General features: G+C 53.0%; 1 protein-coding gene across 6 annotated transcripts; it reads left to right on the forward strand.

Annotated features, from left to right (window-relative positions):
• Positions 1–293: 293 nt before the first annotated feature.
• On the forward strand, positions 294–24,604 carry IGF2BP2 (insulin like growth factor 2 mRNA binding protein 2). 6 transcript variants are annotated; one of them, XM_086468763.1, is made up of 17 exons: positions 294–483; positions 1,015–1,075; positions 11,205–11,253; positions 11,639–11,690; positions 12,288–12,351; positions 14,395–14,667; positions 18,741–18,875; positions 19,327–19,449; positions 19,737–19,872; positions 20,056–20,184; positions 20,996–21,019; positions 22,484–22,552; positions 22,690–22,806; positions 23,052–23,126; positions 23,379–23,510; positions 23,799–23,912; positions 24,509–24,604. In XM_086468763.1, the coding sequence occupies exons 1-17, from the start codon at positions 294–296 to the stop codon at positions 24,602–24,604; spliced, it is 1,839 nt and encodes a 612-aa protein (XP_086324889.1). The 6 variants fall into 6 exon arrangements, with proteins under 6 accessions (XP_086324889.1, XP_086324890.1, XP_086324891.1 ...); XM_086468764.1 differs by lacking the exon at positions 20,996–21,019; XM_086468765.1 differs by lacking the exons at positions 20,996–21,019; positions 22,484–22,552 and having other exon boundaries at positions 309–483; positions 20,056–20,190.
• The last annotated feature ends 2,020 nt before the right edge of the window (positions 24,605–26,624 follow it).

Consider the following 26,624-nt stretch of genomic DNA (forward strand, 5'->3'; position numbering starts at 1 on the left):
TTCCCGCTCCACCTGCTGCCGACCCCCGACGGGGGGGGGCTCCGGGACTGGGCGCTCCGTGGGGGTGGTGGACGGAGGCGGGCTGGGCTGGGCTCGGGGCGGCTCCGCCCGCTGCCCGCCGCACTTGCAGGGCTGCTGCGGGGCTGGGGCTGGGGTTTGGGGCAGGGCGGGTGGCGCAGAGCCGGACTCTCCCGTCCCCGCGTCTCTACCGGCCGCCGAGGGCGGGGAGGAGCCGGGGTTGTGGGGGGGAGTGTGCGTGTGTATGTGTGTGTGTGTGTAAGGGGGCTCTCCCCATGAAGCGACGGAGGATGAACAAGCTGTACATCGGGAATCTCAGCCCCGCCGCCACCGCCGACGACCTCAAGCAGCTTTTCGGGGAGAGAAAGCTGCCCCTGGCCGGCCAGGTCCTGCTCAAGTCGGGCTACGCCTTCGTGGATTACCCAGACCAAAACTGGGCCATCCGGGCTATCGAGACCCTCTCGGGTAAGCCAAGCGCCGCAGCCTGACACCCCCCCCGCCGGCATCCCCCCGGCTTCCCCCCCCCCCCCCCCGCCCGTCTCCACCGGGGCTCCCCCATCCCACTGACCCCCCTCCCCGGGCATCCCCGCCGTCCCCCCACCTCCCCCGCCTTCCTGCGGCCGCCCCAGCTCTTTCCAGCCTCGGGTATTTTTTGCTGATTTTTTTCTTCGATTTTATTAAGAGGCGACTGGGCGCGGAACCCCCCGACCCTCCACCCCCTCGGCACCCGCTCCCCCTGGGGAACCATTTTACGAGGTGCCCTGCCCTAACTCACCGGGGGCGCGGAGCAAAGGGCGACCGAAGGGGCGGCTGGGGGCCGGCGGCGCGGGGGAGCGCGGGCAGAGCACCGGCGGGGCGGGGGCGGGCAGGCCGGGTGGGGGCCGGAGGGATGGAGGTTGGGGGGGGGGGGGGGGGCGATGGGATGGAGGTTGGGGAGGAGGGGGTGTAGGGATGGGTTGCCCCGGGGTAATGCTGAGCGCCCCGCTGTCTCCGCAGGGAAAGTGGAGCTGCATGGCAAAGTAATGGAAGTGGATTATTCCGTGCCCAAAAAGCTCAGGTAACCCCTCGCCATCACCGGTGTACCAAACCCACCCCCCCTGCCGCCACCCCACTGGGGCGAGGGGGAGCTCCGGGAGCAGCGGTATGGGAGAGGGTGGGGGGTGGGAGGCGGGAACCCCGCCGGTTTTACTTTCGCTCCGGAAAGCGGAGGAGGGGGAAGGGAGCTCCCGCCCGGCATCGGCTCCCGCGGGGGTCCTGGTGGCGGCGGGTCCGGCCCCCCGGCCCGGTGCGGGGCAGGCGGCGGCCGTGGCGCTGGGCGGGCGCTCCCCGCCGGTGCGAGCGGAAAACAGCTGCTTTTTGGGGGGCGGGGAGGGAACCTAAAAAGCCCTTTCCCCCCCCTACTTTCTCCTGGAGGGCCGGCTGGGGTTTACACCGGGGGGGGGTCGTGCCCAGCAACGGGGTTGCCGGTGCTGTGGGAAGTTTTTTCATCTATAATTCAGAAATTTGCTCTTTTTTTCCCCAAAAAAACTCGATGAGTTTCTATATTGCGTCGAAGCGCGCCCTGTGATTTTAATCAGGCGTCAGGGAGCGCCGAGGCCGGCCGGGGACACGCTCATCTCGTAGAGAAAATAAAACCCGGGACCGCGTTGCGTAGCTGCCTCGTCGCAAGATTATTCCCCCCACACGTGTCAGGATAAAAGGTCCGTGTGCTGGAAAAAAATACCCCATCGAATGGTCCTGCCGGATAATTTGCTGCTGCTTGGCTTGGAGGCTTGGCCCGTGATTGATCTTGGAGTATTAATTTTGAAATTACGGGGGGGGGGGGGGGAATGCTGTTGTGTAATTGAGGCTCGGTGGGGGAACGGCTCATGCCCAGCATCACGTGTGCTGGAGCGGGATTTCTTCTTCGGAAGGGATCACACGCTCTCTTACCTTAAAAAGTCTTTAAAAACAAGGCAAAAAAAATATCCCAGCTGTAGTATTTCTAACCTGAGTCTGCAGCAGCCTTAGGCTGGTCTGACAATGACTTTTTAAGAGTGATGGAGTCAGAAACTGGAGTTTTGGGAGATAGTATGGAACCAGGACTTGACCTTTACCGTGTATAAAGGGGATGTAAACAAGGAATTACTCTTCACCTAAATTCTCCATTGGGCTGGGGTGCTGCTACTTTTCCTTCTGAGTTTTAAAAGAAAAAAGATATTTAAACAGACCAGAAATAAATGCTGATTTATTTTGCATTGGTCTGTTTTCAGCTGGCTCCCAAGTTTTGTATTTCAGCTGGGCTCCCAAGGTTCATCAGATTATTGAGATCTAATTTAAGATGACATCTTTTTTTTGCAGCTAAAAACATTGCCACTTTATGTTACTGTGTCTGGTTAGGGGGGCCATGCCTTTGCCACTGTAGATTATAGCTTTTATGTTTATAATGCGATTTTTGGCAGGGAACAGAGCCTCACGTGGTTATGTTTTAGTTGTTCCCTGCCCTCCCCCCCCCCCCTTAAAATTTGTAGAAAATCTAGTTTTTGTAGCTGCAGTTGAGTCCCAGAGAGGTGCTGGGGGGTTCAAATAGTGAAACCCCCCGGTTATTTACACGAGTTTGTGTTTTCATTTGGTTTGTGGAACCTAAGCCCCTCTTGGCTCTCATCTGCCAGCATTTCTGTGTCATGGGGATGGGAACCAGGCGGTGACAATACCCGATGCTTCCCCTCTGTTCACCTGGAGTGCTTTATTTTTATAACCAAATCTAATATCTGTATATTTTACTAATGTATTTTCATGCATATAAATATGGATCGATAAGAAACAGGCTGGAAAACACCTCTGACACCTTGCTGCGGTAGGTAGGGGAAGGGTTTTCCTCAAGGTGCTGCCGGGAGTTGCTGGCAGGGGATTGTTTCTGTTTCTCTGAAGGCATGAATTAAACCTGACGGCAGTGGGAAGGAGCATGAATCCTGCCCGCTCTGCCTCTCACAAGTTAAAAATCAGCCTTTCTGCTGCTGTGCAAATGGTTTGGGCTCCTATAGGAAGGAGTGTCTCTATTGTTTTGTTTGTTTGTTTGTTATTTTTTTCTGCTGTATTGTGCCTTGGAGAATTAAAGAAAAAAATCACCCCCTTTTTTAATCAACATTCTAAACTTTTAAATTAATTTTTAAATTTATTTTAAAATTGATTTTTAAATTCAGCAGGAGCAGAGAATGCTTTTATTTGCTTAAAGCGAGGCAATGCAATCCCGCTTCAAGAGTATTTGGGATCCGGAGTGGGGCTGTGAGGGAAGCATTGGCCTCTTTCCCCTTAAAGATTGTACATCTCTGAAAATCCTGTCAACGGGAAAGAGAGATACTAAAAAAAATAAATTACGATTGGTTGTGAAATACGGGAAGTAAAACTCAGCCACCCCAATGTTGACTTTTATACGAGGATTGGAGAAAACGGTGAGTTTAATAAGTAGCAGCGAGTTAGCAAAGCCCCATTTAATGTCTCCAAACCAGTGAAATTTTTCAGGTTCCTGGTTGTGAAGGTGCCTTTTCATTTCTGCTTCTGCTATAATTTTCAGCTGTGAGAAATAAAAGCACGAGGGAGAGCTGAACAGCATGGAGGGGGAGGCTGTCGGATAGAGTTTGGGCTGGAAATCTCTGTAATATTAAAAATAATAATTTTGATTATTTTAATAAAGGGCGAAACTTGGGTGGTTTTGCCCTGGACAGTGGTTGCTGGAGGGGTCTGATGAAAATGCCAGCCCGAGCAGCTTCACTAGGGGTGATTTTGTGGGATCTGCAGGATTTTCTCCTCTTTCAGAAGGAATTATCCTTAACTCAGGTTTCCTCTCTTGAGCATCAATTCAGTTCTTGTTTCCGTGTATTTTGGCTTTATTTGTTTGTTTGTTTGTTTTGCCCCACCCCTTTGTTTTTAAACCCAAAATGCTGGTGACCTTAAGGCTTAGAATAAACGTACAAGCCCTTTTGTCTCCCTACGGGCAGCTCATCTTTTTTTTCCTCACTATTAATTGCTTGTCGTCAATGAGGTGCTTAATTAGGGGTGAGGAAATCCTCAAGCAAACCAGTTGCTTTGCCAGGAAGAGCCCCCAGCACCTATTTACCCGCATGTCTATAAATACACACAAGGAGCATAAAAAAAGACTCCCCTGGCCCTCTAGTTCCCATATCTCGAATTTATTTTTTTTTTAAAAAAATCTAATTAAAAAAAAAATAATTAGAGAAATTTAGAAAAAAAATTTAAAAATTAGAATTTTTTTTTTTTAAATTAGAGAATCCTAAAGAACAAGAAGAGATTTTTCTCCAGCTGCAGATGGGAGGGTTTGCTTTGCTTCACCGAGAGAATTAAACTTGGAGATTTTCTTGTGTGGGGGGTTTGTTGAGTTACACCGGATCTAAAACTGAGTTTGCTAAAAGTGGGGCTGCACTCGGTTCTAGTCTGGGTTTTAAACATACGTATTTAATATATTTTAGTTTCTTTTGTATTTATATAAATTAGTAATGTATCTTTCAGTATTTATTTAGTATCTTTTATGTATATGTAAGTAAGAGATAGTAGATAAATAATTATATCTATGATACTTTATGTATATACTTTTTATATATGTATTAAAAAAGATGCTTTTAAATGCGTATTTATATATGTTAAAAAAAAGACTTTATATATAAATATACACATAAATATGACACTGCCAGGGTGATGGTAGCCATATCAGGCATGGGGAAACCGCCTCCTGCTGCCCGCTCGGTGCACGGCAGCTTTCCCGTAGGTCTCGGATGCTGTTCACTATGGAGCTGGTCAGGGAAAAAACCCTCGGAAGTGATCCTTTCCTAGGTGCTTGTTATATCTAGGTGTAACACTGTCACTTGGTTTATTTTATCTGTTTTCAGGTGTGGATAAATTGGGAGCTGGTGGCATTTGAGTGATTTTATTTTCCTTTAGACGCTTTTTTCGCTTGGTTCTTTGCTGGGACACGGGGATGGGAGCAGGGCGGCATTGGGGATGCGTGATGGGGCATGGAGGATGCAGGGGGGTGACCAAGGCCATTCATTACCTCTTATTTTTGTCAGTTTATAGTTGTTCCAGTGGTTTGAACTTGCCCTTCTGCCCCTTTGGGCATGGCATTGATGCCCTGCCTACTCCCGCTCGCTGTCCGTCAGCCCTCCCTGGGGAGGGACAGATGCCAGGGCTTGGGGGGGCACAGTGGGGTGGCTTTGGGGGATGGTGGGATGGCTTTGGGTGGCAGAGGACAGGAGCATGGTGTGGCTAACGGCCCCTTGCAGCAGCTCTGCACGTCTCCCTGCCTGCTTCCAGCACGACAGGCTGGCAGCCCTGCTCCTGCCCAGGGCTTGGCTTTCCTCTTCATCCTGGTGATGAATGGGGATGCAGGGGGTGGCTTCTTTTGCCCCCCCCCCTTTTTTTTTTCCTTCTCTCACCCTATTTTTCCCCCCTATTTTTTGCTGCCCTCTTTTTTTTTTTTTTTTTTATTCCCTCTTTTTTTTTTTTTTTTTAATTACCCCTCTTCCCCCCCCTCCCCTTAATCTTGAAAAACTGTGACAGATGGGACGTTATTTCCCATTCATCCCTATTGTTAATACATCCCCAGCTCACGGGGGGGCTATCAGTCACGTGCTGTCCTCACCATCCCCTGCACCCCACTCCGTCCCTCAGCAGGATGTTCATCCTGCGGAAGAGGACAGGGCTTTAATGTGAACAGATTTTAATTCCTTAAAAGCGTCAAGGCAAAGCCCCCGGTCTGGGAGGGGAACTGGAGCAGACACATCCACGATGCTCTTGGCAACTGGTTGAAACTGGGGCAACTCTTTAATGCTTATCCAGCCCGGTGCTGATGGAGCCATTGCTTGTTAAGATCTGCTGATGAATTGGGTTGAGTGAGAGCAAAACTTGTCAAGGATGACCCTGATAAACCGAAAAAATATATCGAATAATCAAAAGACACAAACCCATCAGTCTCTTTCTTCCCTGCCTGGTTAGGGGAGCATGCCTGTCTTAGGCTCCAAGCTGCCGGGTCTGAAAAATTCAGGTGGGACTGAGTTTGATCCCTGCCTGGTCTTAAGCATCATTTTTTTGTAAGTGTTTTCTTGCCTTGGACAAATATTTCATAAAGCGGGCAGGGCTGCTGGGGAGATGGTTGTTTTCCAGCACGTTTCCCCTCTGATTTTTTCCCCAGTTCTCTTGAAAACTGATTTTTATTGAAAGCAGGAACTGCCAGACAGTGTTTTCTCTGCCCTTGGTACTGATCTGAGGTGGAAGGTGGCTTTGTTATAGTAAGATATTATGAAGGTTGGCTAGGAAAAAGTCTTTTTTTTAGGGCAAAGAGTGGTGAAGCCATCCCTTACGTGCCATTGTAAGGTTTGTATTTAAGCCAGCTCAGTGAAATTGAGTTTCTGGTTCCCAAACGCTTGTGGGAGGTGAAGCCCCTCTGGAGCATGAGACCAGTGGATGGTGGGGGAGGTGGGTGGTCCATGGAGCTGCAGCCCAACGGGCAGGGGAGGGATGGGCAGATGCAGGGAGGGCTCATGGAGGTTGGGCAGGGGGGCTGGTGGCTTGTTCTCATGTCATGGCTTCATTTCATCTTTATTCTTCTTCCTCTGTGGCCCTGAATTTTGGGGGAAGCTTTTATCTGTTATTTCCCTGGGAGCTGTGGGAGGGGGTAACCACGAAGCCTTGTGAGTGCTGCTGCTTACCTGGGCTGCTGGGAAGGGGAGAGATGTGCCAAAAAATAACCCAATCCACCTGATTTTGGGGAACAAACTGCAACTTTTAAGGCATTTTCTGTTTTATTGTTTGATGTCCAGCACACAGCATGTGAAGCTCTCATTTGTGAACATCAGCCAGTGATGCTGGCGGGGCATGGGTGACTGTGGGTTTTCTGTTCCCTTTCCCTGCAGCGTTGTGATGTTGACCTCGTGGATGCATGAAATATAGCACAGCTCTGTCGTGGATTATTTCATGAACCCAGCTGACAGCCTCACTTGCTTAGAAAGCTGGCTCCTTTGTCCTGTACATGATGCCGGCTGGCATGTGGTACCTGAAACCCAGTTCTGGGGTAGAGGAGATACTTCCTTCTCCAGCCAGAGTAGCTGCTGGCAAGCAGGACCATTTTTAGCTGAATTTAGAAGGGCAAAAAGGCAGGTGAACCTCTGTAAATCGGGTTTCTTTAACACTTGAAGCTGATGCTTGGTTGCCACCAGACATTTTGTCCTGGGCTGGGCACTGAGATGGCTGATATGCATGTGCAGGTATGGAAGAGCAGGCTGGTGATACAGAAGGATACAGCTGTCGTGGTTATCTGAGGGCAGCTCACTATGCCAGGGCTAGTTGCACTACACAATGGAGTATTTTTCCTCGACCTGTGTGCCTGTAGTTACTATGATTTTTTTTTTTTTTTTTTTTTTAATTCCTGCCAACCTGCTGCAAAACAGGTTGGGTGAAACGTGGTTGCTGCCTTCGGCACAAGTCCTGCACAGGGTTTGTGTGCGTGCACTGAAATCAATCCCTTGTCTCCCAGGTTTTGGGAGGGGCAAGGAAAATGAAAATAAAGGGGGTTTCTGCTCCAAATTTGGAGAAGAGTGGCCTTGAGATTTGCTGCCCTGTCCTGTGAGGACCATGCTGTGGTCCGTGCCCCAGCCCTGAGAATAACACATCTGTCTGTCATGGCCCCGCATATGCATCCATCACTCCGTCAGTGATGACCGTGTGTGATCCAGCACCGCTTCAACCAGGTGGGGAATTATGAGAGCTATAAAAAATACACCCAGTAGGAATAATAACCTTGTTTTAAATGCCAAGTGGTGATAATGAGCTGCTGGGAGACCTGCCAGGTGGTGGAGGTGAAGCCTTGAGCACTATTTGGGTACCTTTAGGTGCTCTGCATCAGCTCACATGGACATTGGAAGTGTGAATGTGCTGTAGTGTTCCACTGAGAAGTGGAGTTACGTGGCATCTTGCTGTGGTCCTTCCCTTTGGGTGTTTCGGGTGTCAGGTGAGCAGCATGGAGGGGTGAGGCAGCACCTCGCGGGACCAGGGCTGCCCTGGCATCTCCCTTGGCAGCAGTGTTGGGAGGTGATGGCCCTGGTGCAGTTCAGTTCAAGGCAGAGGCTTTTCTAGAGTCGCTGCCGACACCGTGGTGAGGGGACCATGTCCAGCCAGTGTGCTGGTTTCACTTGGATGAGCTACTTCAAAATTCCCCATGTCCCCCGGGCTGCTGGGCTTCGGTAACGGGGCAGGGTGAGCCAAATGAACCCCAAAAGGAGAGTGGCTTCTCTGTGGTCCAGCCTGTGGCATCCCATGGGCACAGATGGTTCCCAGGCTGGGGGAGGAGGATGGTTGTAGTAGTAGATGCTTTGGCTTGTAGCTGAGCAGTGGCATCTTGCGGCAAGGCAGGTGAAGGCGGCACCACTCTTTTTTTGGAGTTGGAAGGTGGTAGAAGTAACCGGGCAGCATGTCCAGCCCTCTCTGCCAGGAGTGGAGAGGCCAGTCCTTGGCTTCAGTTGGGTTTTCAGAGCAGAGAAGGGCTTTTCCGTGGAAAGCTTTCAGGGTGCCCATGGTTTGTGCTGGCACTTGGTCCGGGATTTGCTCGGGCAAACCGGCCTCGCAGCATGTCGCCAGTCGGCTCGGGACCAGGATGAGTCTCTTGGAGCAGGCAGGAACAGTCACCCTGGGGGCTGAGCATCTCCTAGGACTGGACCTGGGCACCTTAAAGTAGCCCCTCTGGAAAAATGTTGGTGGGTTTTAAAAATGAAACATGTCTTGTTTTCTGGAGTGGGCCCTGCAGGGTGTTGGTACTGGGAGCAGCAGTGTGGCATCAGCCACAAGTGGGTGACAAGGATAGGCAGGAGGAGGGTTTAGGCTGTTGGTGAGTAGTGCAGGATTGTCATTGTCATGGTCCTCCTGAGTGTCTTCCTCCTGGCATGGGGTGGGAATGTCTTAGGGATGGGATGAGGTGGGGTTCGATTGAATGTGATGGGATGAACCTTGCTGCTTGCCTCGCAAGGATTGTACAGCTGCATTCCAAACCTTGAAATCCCTGGTGGCAGCTGGGGACAGGAGGAGTCCAGCTGCTGGAGGAGAGAGGTTTGGTAACACTACAGGAGAGCGCCATTTTATCTGGCTTTGGCTGCCACGCTTTTTTGTATTGACCGATTTCTTTTGACTGACAGAGCCATCTCTGCAGAGACATGCAGAGCGGGAGGTAGGCTGTGAACCAGGCAGGGTTCAGCAAGGATGGCCATACGCAGGATCCCTGGAGGAGGATCCAGCAGGGGCTGGCCTGCGAGAGCCATCTGTCAAACCCACGCAGGGTTTTATTGAGCACACGTCCTCGGTTGGATGCGAGCATAGGGTTTTGTTGTCCATTGCTGATTGCACCACTGACCATACTTGTTTGAGCAGCACCGTGAGATACGATGGTGGTTTTAGCTGCTTTGCTTGACTGTGGTCCTTCTGTGGATTTTGTCTTGCCCTCATAGCCTGCATTGCAAGAAACATCCTTTCCCTGCCATCCCTTTCTCACTTGGAGCCTGCATTTTATCTGCTGCGTGTGGGGTGGATGCTCCAGATTGCTACACGTACTCATCAGCATCCTTATAGTCGTGTTGCTCGTGCTGCCTCTAAATTCATGTTTCACAAGGCAGATAGTTGTCCATCACAAGGGTCTGGTTGTCCTGCACTATTAAATCAGGAGGAAGGGTAGCGTGTGGCTGCTGTGGAGGTAGAAGGATCGTGTCTGGAGCACGCCAACCTCAGCGCTGCAGTGCATGGCTCTCCCAGCCCTGCCTGCTTTGGGTCTGCATGAAAGCCAGCCTTTCCTCTGGTTCTTGCTGTGCCTCACATTTCCGCCCTGTGTCAAGTGTCTGGCCCCAAAGTACCTGAGAAAATCTTTATGTGCCAAAATTGTTTGCAGGGGCTTGGGGTGCACCTCTGCAATGAGCACCAAGTGCAGAGACCAGCCTCACCACTTGGGACAAAGTTTGTTTTCCAGCTGTTGGAAGACTGCTGGTGGAATCAGGGTGCTGGGTGCTGATGGTTTGCAGATGAGCAGAGCTCCTCCCACCTCCTCCTGCAGAGCTTGTCCTTCAGGATTTGGCCCAAAGCCTTTGGGTGTTGCTGGCCATCAGATGGGACTGCTGGTGGCTACTTGCATGTCCCCACATAGCCTTTAGGCTGGTGGTATCATTCCTTCCAAGCATCCTCCTTGAGCTTGTCTCAAGGAAGATCAAAGCTTCATAAAACCAGCTTCCAGCTGCCGATCAGCTCCTGAAACCTGGCTGTGTGCGTGGGGTGGCTCCATCAGAAAATGCATCTCTGATGTTGGGAGAGGTGGTCTGCTCTGATCAGAGCGTTAAGAGCTGGACCAGGTGAGAACACAGGACATTGCTTTGGTTGGAGGTGATTGACTACAAACAGGATTATGAATGCTGGTCTGGGTGGACAGTGGATGAGTTCATGGCTTGGCTGGATCCTCCATGGAGTTGGGTGTCTCAAAACTTCCTGCTGCCCAAGCACATCTTCTTGCAGCCAGGCTGGGAGGACGTTTGGCTGCCATTACCTCTTGAGAAGCCTTTGCAACTCTTCCTTTGCATCCATGCCCCAAGGCTGCAGTGTGGCAAGTTGGTACAATTGTGAGGTTGAGAATGCAACCAGGCAAGGCTGGGTGTGTTGGCCATCTCCAAGGGCAGGCCTCAGAGGATATTTATTTAGGTTTCCCCATGGAAAGCAGCCCCACGTTGCTTGGAAGTGGTGGACATCAGCAGGATGCAGTTTTGGAGAGCCCCTCTCAAGAGATAGCGGGGCTGGCCATGGTGGGGTCTCAGGGTTCTGTCCCCATCCAGCTGGCCAGCCCCAGGCGGTGCGGTCAGGGGTGTGCATGCATCCCAGCCTTGCCTGTGCAGCTGTGACTTTGCAGAGGCTCATTTCAGAAGGTTTCCTTGGAAACCTGGCAGCCAGCATGAGGAGGGAGCATTCCCGAGACAGCTTCAGCCCTGGTGGGTGGTGACCAGGGCAAGGCTGGGAGAAATGACTTTTCCCCAGGGATGAGCTGCTCCAGCTTGGCGTGGGGAAGCGGGATGCTTTGGCAAGCTCTCGCCAGCTGCCATCTGATACCCGGAAAGCCTTTACTCTCCTGCTGCAATGTTGCCTGCAGACCCTAACCTGGGGCTTTGTCTTTGCAGGAGCAGGAAGATCCAGATCCGAAATATCCCCCCCCACCTGCAGTGGGAGGTAAGAAGCAGACGATCCCAAAAACATCCCATTCATCTCTTCCTCCATCAGTTATGCTGAGCAGCTTAAGCTGTGCTGCTGAAGCGGGTGGTCTGCGCGTGGGCCGCCCTTTACCTTCCCAGTAACCCCAGGAGAGAGGTGGAGTGTAAACTGGGCTCCATCTCCTGCCTGTGTGTGGGTCCTGGAGCCACAGGGCAGCTTTGAGCAGTAGGGCATCATTGGGATAATGGGATGCAGGTGGGTGGAGGCATTTAAGCAGTTGGGTGACACTGGCTCTTTGGAGGGTGTCTGTGGATGAAGCAGGCTCTTCCCCTGCCTGCTTCCTGCCTGTCCGTCAGCTTCTCCTGCCTGCTGTACCTGCCCTTTTTGCTGCTCTCTCCCCCAGGTGCTGGATGGCCTGTTAGCTCAGTATGGTACGGTGGAGAACGTAGAGCAAGGTAAGGTGATCCAGCATGGTCCTCATCTGTGCAAAGGTCCCAGTGCTGTTCCCCTGCTCTGTCCGCGCTGGAGAAAACCCAGTGGGGTGCAACCTAGTTTTCCCAGTCATTGGTATTGGGTTAAAATGGTTTTCCCTGTGGACCCAAGCCCTGCTAGTAGAGGTGGGGCCACCCGTCCAGTGGTGGGATGGCATGGGCCATCAGTCCTCCATCCCCAGGGCTACCCCTGGTCACTGGCAAATTAAAAAAAACAATTGTCCCTGCAAGCAAAAATGAACCGAGTGTTGCTTGGGGTCCGCTGGTGGTTCGTTGATGTCCAGCTTTGCGTCCTCCTTGGCGAGGGTGGCAAGATCTGGCCTTGGCACCTTCTAGTCCTTTGCCAGCCCAGCCCAATCCTTGTGCTGGGGGAAAATAACAGCATTGCACAAGCATGCACTGTGTGCGGTGGCCAGGGCAGTCCCCTGTGGGACAGGCTTTACCCTTCCACCATCCCCACCTGCATCCCTCCTCTGATGCGTACTGGGGGGACTGGGAGCAGCGGCAGTGACGTCTCCCTCCTCCCCTGCTCTAACGCTCCTTTTGCTTTTCCCCCCTCAGTCAACACAGACACAGAAACAGCCGTTGTCAACGTAACATATGCAACTAAAGCAGAAGCAAAAGTGTAAGTGGGTTTTTGTTTCTTTTTGTCCATATTTTCACACCACCTGAACTTTTTCTGAGGAATCCCAGATATCTCCTAGGCTGCTTCTTGTCTTGTCTCTAAGTCTCCTTGGGTTGTTTCTAAGCTCTTGCAGTGTAGGCTTCAAGTGCCTTAAGGGCTGTCTGTGTATCTTCTCAAGATACAGCAGGCAGATGTTGGTTTTATCTTGAGCTGTGTCATCTCACCTGTCTTCTGCCAGCAGTCTTCTCTTTGTCCCACTGCTGGGTGGTCTCCTGCCTTCTGCCTTCGCAATGGGGGACGGGGTTTCTTGTGGCACCCTGTCATACATGCGCAGGCACTGCTGGACCAGCTTGGGACCATCAGTCCTGTGGTTGTCCCCTCTTCCTCTGTGCCTTCTCCTCTTGTCCCCAAGGACATGGCTCCCAGATGTGCCATCTTGCAGTTCCCTTTGAACACTGCCCTTCTGCAGGGTCGCAGTGGCTTTGTCTTGAGGGAGTAAAGCACTCTAGACAGCCGAGGGTTGGCTCAGATAAGCAGTTTGTCAAGGAGTTGACTTCCTGGGTTGGGAATCCAAACCTAAACTGGGAATGCACCAGATTGGTCACCGATCTGACCATCCAGCCTGAGCTGCTGAAGAGGTGGAATATGGTGAAGAAGGTGGGAGAGAAGGTGAAGAAACACCCCATTTATTTCAGAAATGCAAGGAGCATTTTAAGCAAAACTCTTTGTCACGGGCTTGTAGAGACTTTAACCCTGTGCTAGAGACCAGCCCTAAGTTAGCTACGAGTATATAGTGAGCACATGTCATACTTTGTGGCCAGGATATTTTTTTATATGACCAAGAGCCAGGCAGACCCCATGCAAGGAAGAGCCTTTGCCAGAGTCCATTTGCTGATGGACATTCGAGCAACGTCCCAGTTGACCCATGACGAGGTTGGACTTGTGAGGACGGAGATGGGGAGAATGATCTGCTGGTCCAGGAGGCCAGAGGAGGGTCCTTGTTGTGCCTGTTGGGATGGCCATGCTAGATGTGCTCTAGCCTCGTGTGGCTGGAGGAAGGTGCCGTGGACCACAGATAAATGTGGCACGAGCTGCTGTGTCTTAGGATGTGTGGGAAGAAGAGTCTTACCAACACAGCAGTTCTTGTTGCTTTGGGGTAAGAGGCTTCAGGGTTAGAGAAGACACTGTCCAGCTGGACTGATGTCCATCTTAGGCAGTGCTCAGCAGCTCAATGCAGAAGTGAGCGATGGGAGGAAAGGCAGGGGTGGTTCGTGGGTTCATGTGTTGGTATGTTGTGATAGGAACAGGAGAAAGGAAGACATTGGCAGAGAAATTTGGCTGTGAGGCACTGTGCTGATTTTGGAAAGGGATGGCAAAGGTGCAGAAGTCCTCACTGGATATGAAGTTCAGACCTGACAAGGAGCTGCTTGCAGCGGTGCATTCATACGCCTGCCTATAAATGGCCAAAGTGAAATGTGGTAGGAAGAGGGAAGAAGTATGGCTGAAGCCATCACCGCTTGCAGAAGTCATCACAGGCTCTGGCATGGCTGAGCATTGCACCAGCAAGGAGGGTCTGGGGGGGGAATGAAAAGTCCAGGTGCTGCACTCCCAGTCTCACTGAGCTGGAAAGAGAGTTGGAGTTCCCGATGGAGGGTCACCACGTGCCACATCCTCCTCCTTGGAGCAGTGGCTCTTGGTCGGAGTCCACCTGTCACCTTTTTCCATGTCCAAAAAGTGCATGAGACTGTTTCCATGCTGTGTGGTGGCTTCTTGTCAGCGCTTTCCCCAGCCTGGCGTCTCACCTCTGCTGGGGGGACAAACAGTGGGTATCACCCACGTGGGAGGGGACATCGTCCCACCACGCTGTGGGGGCTTGCTCCACACAGGGAAAAGGGGCGAGGCTCTGGCTTCCCATGGCCACCTTCTCCAGACTGGTGCAGGAGGAAGATGCAAGGTTGGGGAGGGACCATGGTCTACAAGGGCAAGTACTGGGGGTACTGCATCCCCAGAGAGCCCCTCAGCACCTTTCTCCCTACCTTGCAGAGCAATTGAGAAGCTGAGCAACCACCAGTTTGAGAACTATTCCTTCAAGATTTCCTACATCCCGGATGAAGAGGTGAGCTCCCCTCCGCCCCTGCAGCGATCCCGCCGCGCGGGCCACTCTTCCAGGGAGCGGGGCTCCTCCCCGGGGGGCTCCTCACAGCCCAAACAGCTCGATTTCCCACTGCGGATGCTGGTGCCCACGCAGTTTGTTGGTGCGATCATAGGAAAGGAGGGCTTGACCATAAAGAACCTTACTAAGCAAACCCAGTCCAAGTAAGTACCTTGAATGGTTTTGTTTCCTTCCGTAGGGTGCTGTAGGTCCCCCAGCATGGGTCCTCAATGCACTTGGGGCTTTTGAGTGCCAGCCAGTGCTGTTTTCTCGGGGTGCAGCCTTCATGGGATGGTGGCAGAGCCCATGTCCTAAACCATTCCTGCTGGCCAGGGTGGTCTGGGTGTGGCAAGAAGGGGGATGCACGTTCAAAAAGGCCAGGAATGAGTTTCCAGAGTCTAATCATGAGAATGGCTGGGGTGGAGGCTTTAGGGAGAAATGGCAAGTTTGGGGATAAAATGCTGAAGGGGGATACTAGGTACAGCAGTCGGTGCCCATGCAGTCTTTGCCCTCAGGATTTGCTCATCCCACAGCATTCCATGTGGGCCAGAGCTGTTGTAGGGGGAAAGGGGGCGTGGTGGGAGCACTGCCTTGAGAAGGATGAGCTTTTTGTAACTGTTTGAAGCCTTTTTTTGCAATCTAACCTTTTTTTTTTTTTTTTTTTGGAAGAAAAAAAAAAAGGAAAGGGGGTGACTGTCTTGCCAAAGTTTTCCATGTTTCTCTTGTCAATGTTCACATTGATTTCATTTCTGATTTTCTGCATGTTTTTCCTGCATGGTTTGTTCCTGCCCAGATTTGTTTGTGTTTAACCCAAAGCTGTCTTCTCCCATGCTTGTCATCCTGAACCCGGTGACCCCACAGGACATAGGACTCCTGTACCAGAACATCTTCCAGGGTGTCCTAGTTCTCAGAGAAGCTTTTAGAGGCAAATTATTTGATAATAGCACATCTGCTTGAGCAGAAGGTAGGAAGACATGCCACTCTGCAGCCAAGTGAGCCGAACCCCAGTATTGGGTTTGCAGGAAGAGGTTTGTACGGAAAGGGGGCAGATGCATAGGGAGAGGAGCTCTTCGAGCCCATATAGCCCTAGAGCATGGCCACCTAGTAGCTGTGAGCTGGTTGGCCACAAGCCCTTCTTCTCCAGGTGAGTCCCCTGGTGTGATGAGCAGCGGGTGTAGCTGTGTCCTTGCCACTGAAGACTGGAAGGTTGCCCTTTGTAAGCCCTGATCCTGGCGAGGAAGTTGGGAGGCGCAGATTGCTCCTGACCATGAGGCCATACACTGCTGCCTGGGGCACTTTCTACCGCTGAGCTGTCCCTTGTTGTGGGTTGGCTCCCCATGCCTGCCCCGAAGACCTGGTGCCATGGAGGAAGGCCGTGTTCCATGCTCTCAACTTTCCTGACCTGCCAAGGAGGCCCTGTGCCATGGTGGGCCACCACCTCTGCTCTGGCCTTGGGCAAGGGGGACCTCATGCACCCAGCTTGGGCGATTGCAGGAGACCATTGCCTTCAGTTTGGGGTATCAGCCTGCAGCTCTGTCCCTGCTCAGGCCACCCTCACCCACGGGTGTGATGGTCCAGGGAACAAGGGTGCTGGTGACATCCTGTTGCCTGGTCCCTGCTCCTGGCTAGAGCAACGTTGGGTCCTGGATTCCTCTGGTCACTTAGGACTTCACCCCTGTCTCCACACACAGTGATGCCCAGAGATGCTCCTGAGTTCCAGGGGACAAAACTGTCCCCAGGTTGAGCCATCTTCTTCCTTGGCTGTGGAGGAGCCCAGACCAAGAGCCGACCCCACCAGATGACCTTCCACAGTGACTGCAGCCCTTGTAACCTGATGAAAGCACCATTGCTGCGAAGCAGCTGTGGGGCCAGGATAACCCTGTATGCATACCGTGCTGTCTCCACCTTGAGAGGACATGGACACTGCTCTCTGAAGCATTCCCAGTGCATCCATAAGGTGTCTCGGAGGTTTTTCCTGCTGCACCATGGGCAAACCTGCCTTCTCCTTGTCCTGCCATCCCTGTTCTCAGCTGCCCCAGCCTCCCCTGCCTGCAGCATCCTGGGCTCCCAGGCAGCTGCTGATAGGGTGAGGGGGTTGAGGGTCACGTTCTCCATCCTCTCATTGGGATGGAGCTGTGCAGCAGCAGCACTGGGATGTGCTGGGAAGTCTTCCACACTCCAGCTCTTTGGGGTGGGACATGCCTGAATGCAGCAGCCCCTTCCTGGTGCCCTATCTTCTTTCTGCAAATGGAGCTTGTGCGTGCCCATCCAGGTTTGGGATGGGTTGGATGTCAGCCAGAAGCCTGGCCCATGTCCCTCTCCTGGGCTTGTCCAAGGTACTCATCACTTCGGTGCATCCATTCAGCCCATCCGTGACTCTTGGCCCTTCTTTGGTGCAAAGGCTCAGTTGTGTACCCCATCTCCACCAGCCTCAACTACTCATGGGTTCAAGAAGCTGCCTGAGTCCTATCTATGGGGTTTGCTGGGGCAGCCATGGATTCCTCATTCGTTTCCCCTAGTTGGGAGCATCAGCCCAATGTGGTGTTGCGGCACCGTTCTGGAGCACGGGCCTGTCGTCGCCTCTTGTGGCATGTCGTGATGTGCTTGCCTTCTCCCTGGCAGAGGGGGTGGCAGTGGGTGTTTGCTGTGCACTGTCTCTGAAGGAACAGATCTTCCAAGTCAACCTAGTGGAGTTTCGGAGCCGGAAGTGCCGTGGAGGGCATCACACAGCATGCAACTGCGTCACCCTGTCCTGTAGACATAACCAAAGGGTAGGGAGAGGTCATTGGTGCCGGCGTCTCCAGCACCTCTTTTGCACAGTCCAGGGAGGACCAGTCTCCTGCCTGAGCAGCTCTGGTTGAAGCTGTAGGAGATCTGGAGAGATGTAGCCTGCAAAGGACATCGCTCTGTCTTCATTCCCTCTTCAGTGCTCAGATGAAACCACCCCAGGGTCCCTTTTGAAGCTGTGGGGTAGGCTCTTCACTTATCTCAGGAAAGGTTCACCCAGCTGCTCTCCCACTACTTGTAGATGAAGAGTCTTCGTTTCTGCGTGCTGGTTCATGAGCTCCTGGAAGAGCTGACCTGTGCAAACCCATCATGACCCTGTAGCATCCAAACGTGGTGCTGGTTAGGGGTGACTCTCCACCACAACCCTTGGCCTTGCATGCGCAGCAGCACCCATGAACGATCCCGGTCAGGATGGGGACCTCTTACGAAAACAGAGACGTGGCTGGAGGGTGCCATGTTGGAGCTGAGCGCTGGTGGCATTCGCTGAGTGGCTGAGCAGCCACTACTGCACCTTTGCAGAAGATCTGGGCCAGCCCAGCCCTGACCGCACCAGTGACAGGGACATTGAGGAGGTAGCCGATGGCAGGATGGCTGCACAGCATCATCTTCTGGTGGGAAGAGCACACGGACTCATGTGGAGAAGATGGAAAGGTTGCTTACCACTGTGCTTCAAGATGTGTGGTTGACGTGTGGGAGTCTCCTACCCTGCTTTCCTCTCTCCCTCTCTCTCAGGGCCTTTGCCAGGTACGGTTGAGCGGTGAGGAGCGAGCTGGAGGGATGTGCCTCCTCCCCGCCATGAGCTGAGGGGAGGACCAGAGGAGCTAGAGCATGGTCCCTGCTGGTGCGCAAGGGGGAGAGCTTTCTGGTCTCCCGTGGAAGGGCGTGAGTACGAGTGCTGTTGTTGATGCGTGCCTCTGTGTCGTGACAAATGCTGCCTACGGGTAAGTTGTCTCTGTCCCGAACGACACGCAACGGTTTTGGCAGCCACTGGTTGTTGGACAGCCTCAGGTGTTGTGCAGAGAGAGGTTGAGGTTGGAAGGGACCTCTGGAGACCTCTAATCTGGTCTCCTGCTCCAAGTGGGACTGGTGTCAAAGACAATAGATCAGGTTGCTCAGGGCTTTGTCCAGTTGAGGATTTGTTCTGCTCCCTCTTGATGCATCGTTGGATGTCGATTGACATCCCTCAGCTTCCAGGCAGACCTCAGGTCATAAAGGTGAACGTAGCTCAAATCTGATCTAAACCAACCAAAGCGAAACACAACCTGGGCTTGCATGAGACCAAATGACAGTAGATGTATGTCAGCAAGACCCAGGTTCACCCCAAAGCTTGAGCAGGTGTTGAAATGAGCTTTTCTGTGAATAGCAGGCTCAGCTCCTGAGCACTCAAAAGCCTTTTTGTGACACAAGTCACATCTTAGGGGGCTCCTCTCTGCTGATTGTTTCACTGTAGAGTTGACATTCATCGGAAGGAGAATGCTGGCGCTGCCGAAAAGCCCATCACCATCCATGCTACACCAGAGGGGTGCTCGGAAGCGTGTCGCATGATCCTTGATATCATGCAGAAGGAGGCTGATGAAACTAAATCGTAAGTGGTCCTGGGTCAGCAAAACAGGCAGGTTTGGTGGAAGGGAGGTCAATTCAGCTATTAGTGGAGTAGAAGGCATCTTGTGTCACCCCCCCCACACTTGTTGAGGGAACTGCTGGCATTTGCAGTTTAAGGATAGAGTCATGGGTCAGTTACTAACTTCCAACTTACTGACTTCTCCACGGTGTGTTTGACAGTGCTGTAGAGACCAGAAGCTTGGGTGGGTCCAAAGAGCATGTGGGCAAACTTGGAGACCAAAACCCCATGAAATACAGATGTGCCATCGGGCTTGGGAAGTCCCTGATTTCCCATTCCCCAGAAGCTGAACGGATACAGTGGTGGGAAATGGTGGGGGTTCTTCTGCTCTTTCCACCGCGTCATTAGTGCCGTTGCTGGAAATTGGTTTGCTGGCCACATGGACCTTTAGATTCTATTTTTTAATCCATTTTAGAGCAGAAGAGATTCCCTTGAAAATCCTAGCACACAACAGTCTGGTGGGGAGGTTGATTGGCAAGGAGGGCCGCAACCTCAAGAAGATCGAGCAGGACACGGGCACGAAGATCACCATCTCCCCGTAAGTCCTGGTGAACAACAGGCCATCCCCCTCTATCCAACACAGTGCGGGCAGTGCTGGAGCCAGAAAACAGAGCAGTTGTGTCCTCTCGTGCACGTTCCCCATCCTGGGTGGGCATTTCTCATCCCAGGTGGATGGTGGTGTTGGACAGGGAGAGGGCATGTGGTCCCATGCTGTCTAAGGGGGGAGCCTTTATCTTTGATTTGGGTTTTCCTCTTTTTTTTTTTTTCTTCTTGACTTGGAGGAAATAAAATGTAACCACATCTCTGGATTTGTCTGTGGCGTAGTTTGCAGGATTTAACCATTTATAACCCTGAGCGGACCATCACAGTGAAGGGCAGCACGGAGGCATGCTCCAATGCCGAAGTGGAGATAATGAAGAAGTTGCGAGAGGCCTACGAGAACGATGTGGTGGCCGTCAATGTAAGCTCCCAGCCTTCGTGCCTGGGATGCCCCTGCTTCAGAGCCGCTGCTGAGGTGGCCAGAAGAAAACTGGGGGGAGTCAGTCTGTTACAAGAAGGGTTCGCCCTCACCCATCCTGTCCACACTATGTGGTGAGAACCCCAAAAACCTTTTACGTGTTTCTCTGTGTCTTTGCTTTCCCAGCAACAAGCCAACCTGATCCCAGGACTGAACCTCAGTGCTTTGGGCATCTTCTCAACGGGGCTGTCCATGCTCCCATCCACCCCGGGGGCCCGAGGGCCTGCCGCGGCTGCCCCGTACCACCCATTTGCAGTAAGTGTAAGAGGTTTGGGGTGGGGGGAATACATTCTTGGGGGCAGAGTGGTCTCTAGACTCTCTGCTGTAGCTCTTGGCCTTGGGTGGACGCTGTAGCTAGAGGAGCCATGTTGTGGGGAGCCTTGAACAAGAGCTCTGGCTTTTGGCCGTTTGGGGAAAGTGCTCATCACAGCTTTGAAATGGAGAGGATGGTGAATGAATGTTGCTTGTCCCTCCTTGGATTTAGCTCCCCAGGAAGATGAGCTGCATCCCCATGTTGTGCTGAGCTCGGTTCACCTGTATTTAAGGACTAGCCGTGTCCCAAGGGTGGTGCTCTCTGAAGGTGGCTGGGGGCAATCTGTGCTGATGCTGGCATGGAAAAACCATGTAGGTGGTCTTCAGTCCTGACCCCAAACCCACCACTGGGTTGTGATGGCGTGGACTTGGTTGTGCCCTGTGGGTCTGGTCTCGGTGGCCCTGGCAGCCAAGGGGTTCTGCTTGCTGGGAGTTGATCTTCATCTGATTTCGTAGGCAAGGGTTCTTCCTCTTTCTTGGGGTGCTGTGGCTGCTGAGACCTGAGGCAAAGCAAGCCTGGGAAGCAGTTTCAAAACTGCTGAGGTTGCATGCAGGCAAGGATGGTCCAGTGTCAGGAAAACACGCCGACCAAAGTGCTGGCGGGGAAGGTCCATCCCCAACCCCCTAGCACCTGCAGAGCACCCGTAGCATGAGCAGGCTCTGTGGTCTGTCTCAGTCTCTCTGAATACTTCTGCACGGTGACTGGCACGCTGGTTAATTTACTTGTGCTGTTTTCTTTTCCTGGCGACGCCAGCAGCAGAGCAGTTGGAGGAGAACGGTGAGTGCCAGGCTGGCGGTGTGGAGGGATGGATGAGTGTCATGTGTGTGATGGCCCCAGAGGGCACCGAGAGGGTCGGTTGGTCTGTCTGTGCACTGCCAGCACACGGAGGGGAGGATGCTCTGCCTGCGTTGGCCACCTGAGCAAGCTCAGCCTTCAGGAGACATCTGCTCGAGCTTTTGTCGGTGTGATGGAGAGGAGCTGGGCAGGTCTTCTGAAAGGGCAGCGTTCCATGTGGGCTCCTTCACCCCAAAGCTTTGCCTTTTTCTGTGGCGAGGCCAAGAGGAGCAATTGCCTTTGCCATAATTTTTTATAGTAAAACAAGGAGCTGGCAAAAAAATCTAATAGGAAACTAGCTTGGCTCTGTGGCAGCTCCTTCCCCCCCCTGCCAGGTACTTTGTGTTTCACACTTCAGAGTGGTCACTTCTGACCGTGTCCTCAGCAGGACCTGGGGCCGGTGGCTGTAGCTTCAACTTTGGAGCTCTAGAGACCTGGCAAGGGTGAGGATGAGGAATGAGCCTCACGGTGAATAGGGGGAGCTGGGGAGGTGCGGTGCCCACCCTGGCTGGGCAGGAAAGGACACGTTGGTGTAGGAGACATGGAGCAGCCTGTGGCCAGAAGCAGAGGGTGGACACAGGAAGCATGAGCTTGCTGTGATGAGGAGCACAGAACCTGAGTACAATGGGTTTAAATAGAGGGCTGGGAGCAAGAGCAGTGTCTGCCATGGGCAGGGGAGCTAGGTCTTCTTCACCTGAGTAACCATGGTTTGCAGGTAGCATCTGGTTGCACTTGCCCAAATCCAGAGTGGTAGAGTGTTGTGTCTCTTCCAGGAGCAATGTCTGATGTATTTGAGCCACACAAGAGCTGAAGAGGAGTTGGCTTGGGTTGACTTGAGTCGGGTTAGGGTGCTGCCATGCACCCCTTGCTTTTGGCAGTGGAGAGACACACTGCTTTCTCCCTGTCCCCAGCCTAGGTTGTGGGAGACTATCTTCAGCCTTTGCTTTTGCTTCTATTGGAACTGGAGAAGGGAAATGGTGATGGCAATCAGAGCCAAACCAGACGTTTTTGCTGAGTTCTCACCAAACCCCCACCTTCTCCACAGGGGACTGATGGTGGTTACAGCACGGTTTCAGCTTTTCCAGGGTTGTGGCTGCTCTGAAAGGCTGTAGGGGCTGTTTTTCCACTACAAACTCTAGCAGGACAAAGTGGGGAAAGATTTGGGATAACTGGGAGCTCCCATCCAACTCCCAGCCCTGTTATGCTGTGCTACAGGCGCAGGGTCCAGGCTGCAGCTCATCCTGATACACCCTCGAGTGCACCCGCGCTTTCCAGGGGGCCTTTCAGGGGCTGAAGGTTGTCCCCTCGTGTCCCTGCCAGGCTCACAGTGGTGACATGATGCTCTGCATTGGACTGGGGGTGGCTGGGAAGGGCTGTCATTTACCCTCATTTTCTCTCCCACCGTAGAGCTCCTCGACATACCTCTCGGGTCTGTACGGAGCCCCCCCAGTCGGCACCTTCCCCCATCAGCACCCTGTAAGTGCCCTGGCACCTTCCTCTGTGAGATAGTCTCTCGGGCACCTTGGGAGGGTGGGCACGTGGCCGGGGTGGGCAGCCACCTCCCGTGATCCAGCTGGTCCACTGACCATCTCATTCTTCCGTGCCCTCGCCAGCTGCCGGAGCAGGAGATTGTGAACTTGTTCATCCCGACGCAGGCGGTGGGGGCCATCATCGGGAAGAAGGGGCAGCACATCAAGCAGCTGGCACGGTTTGCCGGCGCCTCCATCAAGGTGAGCCAGGGCACTGCGGGGCTGGTCCCGGGCTTTGTCTTGGTTTCCCCTTGCTACTGCTGAGGGCAGCGAACTGAAGCTCTTGGGGAGCGGTTTTGCTCCCTAAATTAGTAGAAACCCAGTCCTGCAACACCCCATTGATCAGCCCTGCTTGGGATGCTCTTGCATGGGGGCAAGTCCCACACTGGGGAGGGCTTGCCAAAATGAGGCCACGCTCATGCTCCTTCTCCCCCATCCCTCCGCAGATTGCCCCGGCAGAAGGTCCTGACATCAGCGAGCGGATGGTCATTATCACGGGGCCGCCCGAGGCTCAGTTCAAGGTGGGCTGGCCATAGGGCGGGGGCTGTGGTTGGGTGGGGTGCTAAAGGACAAGTCGAAAGTATCCCTTTGGTCGCCGCTGTGCTGCCAGCCTGGGTTTGCCTCCTTGAGTGCAGGAGGAGCTCCTCACTCAGTACCATTGGTTTGATGCTGCCGGACATTGGCCCATCATCACGGTCAGGGCTGGAGGGCCCTGCCAGCAGCACCCAGGATGGCTGCCTGCCAGTTTTACTTCCCTTACGTCTCCTCACCAGGCACAGGGGCGAATATTTGGGAAGCTGAAAGAGGAAAACTTCTTTAACCCAAAAGAAGAAGTGAAGCTTGAAGCCCACATCAAGGTGCCTTCCTTCGCCGCCGGCCGCGTGATAGGCAAAGGTGGCAAGACGGTAGGTGGGGGGGTGCAGGGATGCTCCCCCCCTGCCCTGGGGCTGCAGAGTTGGGCATCGCATATCACACCTGCCCACCCTATCACTGACCACAGCAATGTCTTCACCCCAGCCCTGTGTCCTGGTGGTGGCTCTTACTGGGTGATGACCATCCCAAGGTGGGGACAGGGTGTCACCTATGGCAGCCTGGTGCTGAGTGCTGACTTGGAGCTAGGGGGTGACACTGGCAGCGGAGGATTTCGGCTCTTCCGCAGCAAAACCCACCTGGGGCTCTGTGGTTTTCCCCAGGTGAACGAACTGCAAAATTTAACTAGTGCAGAAGTCATTGTGCCACGAGACCAAACCCCAGACGAGAACAAGGAGGTCATCGTTAAAATCATTGGGCATTTCTTTGCCAGTCAGGTAAGGTTGGGCCGTGGCTTTTCCAATATTCCCAGCCAGTTTAATCCAGCAAGGAATGCCTGAGCATCATGCTGCTCTGTTTTGGATTGTTCTTGTGCACGTGGGATGTGCTAAAGGTGTTTTGGCAGCTCTCCCCAGCTGTGCTAGCACTAAAAAAATTAAAGATTGGCTTGATTTAGCTCAAGTATGTGTCTTGGACACCATGCAGGGTGGGAATCACCTTCTTCCTGGCATCAGTGCCAGCAGGGAGCTCTCACAGGCACTCGCATCCCACGTGGATGCATGTACCACGATCTTATCTCCTGACTGCTTGAGCGGGACAGCAGCAGCCCCAAATTCAGGCTCATGCGGGGTGACAGAAGCAGCGCAAGTTAAACCCCTGCAGCACTCCGCTTGCAGCTGTGCGGAAGCAGAGCGGCTCCTGCTTTAGCACATCCTTAATACGGCTGTGCTGAACCGCATGCTTGTCCTGGCATTAAAAGCTTGGAGGGCGACGAGCAGCAAGACGCTTTTGTGGCTGGCGGGGGGAACAACTATTCGGGCTGCTTGCGGTGCCCACCCTGACCTGCGGTTCTTGCTTCCCCCACTTCCCCAAGACTGCACAGCGCAAGATCAGGGAAATCGTACAGCAGGTGAAGCAGCAGGAGCTGAAGCACGCTCAGGGAGCCCTGGCCTTGCAGCGCAGCAAGTGAGGCTCCCGCTGTGCCGGCCAGCACCGCCCGATGAATGTAACCCCGCTGCCGCTGCCGGACCCCCCAGCAGGTCAGGGGAGCAAACCAAAGACACCACCCCCCCCCACCCCCCCTCCCGCAGCCAGAGTGCCGTGAGGATGCGCAGTGGAGGGGACGGGGAGGGCTCTCTCCATCCCGCAGCCTCCCCTTTACTCCCATCGCCTCCGGACGCTATCCCTTTAGTTGGACTAACAGAGGCAGAGAGCGAGATTTTTTTATTTTGAATTTCATAAGAGCCACCCATTTCATCCAGGCACGGCCAGAGGAGCTTGCCCGGCTTGGGGGGGCTGCGGCACACAGCGTGGCACTCATCGATTTTAGAATTAATATATCAATAACAAAACTAATGCCAATTTTTAAGTTCTGTAAGAATTTTTTTTAAACTCTTTTTTAATTTCAAAGGGGTCAGGGGAGGGCGATGTTTGTTTTTAGCAAAAGCAGGCTTTTCTAGAGTTTTAAGGAAAGGAGCTAGACCATTGGTTCTCTAATGGACAGTAGAGCAGAGATGTAGGATTGCCAGCAGGGGAAAAAAAGAAAAAAGTTGTGTTAAGAGATCACTTTTTAAGGGCTTTGAGAAGAGCAGTGCCTGTATGAGCCAACAGAAGGGATACCGTCTCCTGAACAAGGAATCTCTCTTTCACACGCCCTTTCCTGTTTGCTTCACCAAGTCCCAAACTGGGGTTTGCATCTGTTCTGTGCCCCCTTTCTGAGTGTCGGTCTGTTCCCTCTCTCGCCATCGGTGCCCAACGTAGCCAGGCTTGGTGCTAACATCCCCGGAGAATGATGGGCAGCACCAGCCCTGCCCGTGTTGGGCAGGGATCTTTGGGGAACACTTCCCATTGCAGAGAGAGGAGGGGGGAAAAAAACAGATTTACACCAGGTTGGAAAAACCACCAACACAATCTTTCTAATGTTTAAAAAAGAACCACCGACCCCCCCCCCCCACGACACACACACAAAATCTACCTCAGGTTTTCGTACCTCAGCACCTTGCGCTTGTCTTTCCCTTTTAGAGATTTTGTATGCCTTGTAAAACTGATAGTTGGAGCATTTTTTTATTTTTTTAATAAAAAACGAGTTGGAAAATGATCTTGACCAAGTCAGCTGCGACGTGGGAGAAGGAAACCATCCCATGTCTCCCAGAGCTCTTCTATAGTCTCCTTCTGCTAGCTGAGAGCCAGTGGCTGTTCCTTTGGAGAAAGCTTGAGAAATGTTTAAAAAGAAAAATAAACAAACCATAAAAAAGGTAGGAAGAAAAAAAAATGAACAAAAGCGGTGAAACCCAACAGGCACGAGGAGGGAGGGGAGCAGCGTGCTGTCACTGAGTGTGCCGGTGAGGGGCCGGTGCCAGCGCCGGACCCATGGGCTGCACTGCTGCCTTTTCCTCTACTGCAACGTGTTCTGTGAAAACCCAACGACAATGAGAAGAAAAAAAAAAAAGAGAAATATATCCAACTAACAAGAGCCTGAGGTTGCTCTCTGTTGCTTTCTTTCTTTGATCATGGCCAAGCTGAGCTTGGGGCAGGGTGGGCTCCCCTACGGCCACCCCGTGTCCCTGTCTCCAGCACTGGGCAGCCAGAGCTCACTGCTGGGGGGTGAAGGGGTGGATGGGGAGGGTATTTTTTGGGGGAGGGGAAGGGTGGTGGTTGCAGACATTGCTGGGTGTAGAGCTTTACTCAGTCACTTGGAGAGATGTTGCCATTGTGAAGCTGCCTCTCGTCACACTAAACCAGAGGCCAGTCCTCTCCACAGTTAGCTGGCAGAGCCAAAACGATGCTGTGGCACTGCTGCAGTTATTAATGATGTGTTAATTATGCTATGGAAAGCTTGGGTGCTTTTATTGACCCCCAGGGCTGCTTCTCTAGCTAGGCAGCGGAGCTTGGCCAGCAGCAGGGAGGCAGTCACCTCTGGGGTGGGTGGAAGGGCAACACCCAATGGGGAAAGGACCAGAATGGGGGTAGGTGTCCCTTGCATGAAACTG

This window comes from Leptosomus discolor, chromosome 7 (genome assembly GCF_034619465.1).
Source record: "Leptosomus discolor isolate bLepDis1 chromosome 7, bLepDis1.hap2, whole genome shotgun sequence".
Lineage (NCBI taxonomy): Eukaryota > Metazoa > Chordata > Aves > Leptosomiformes > Leptosomidae > Leptosomus > Leptosomus discolor.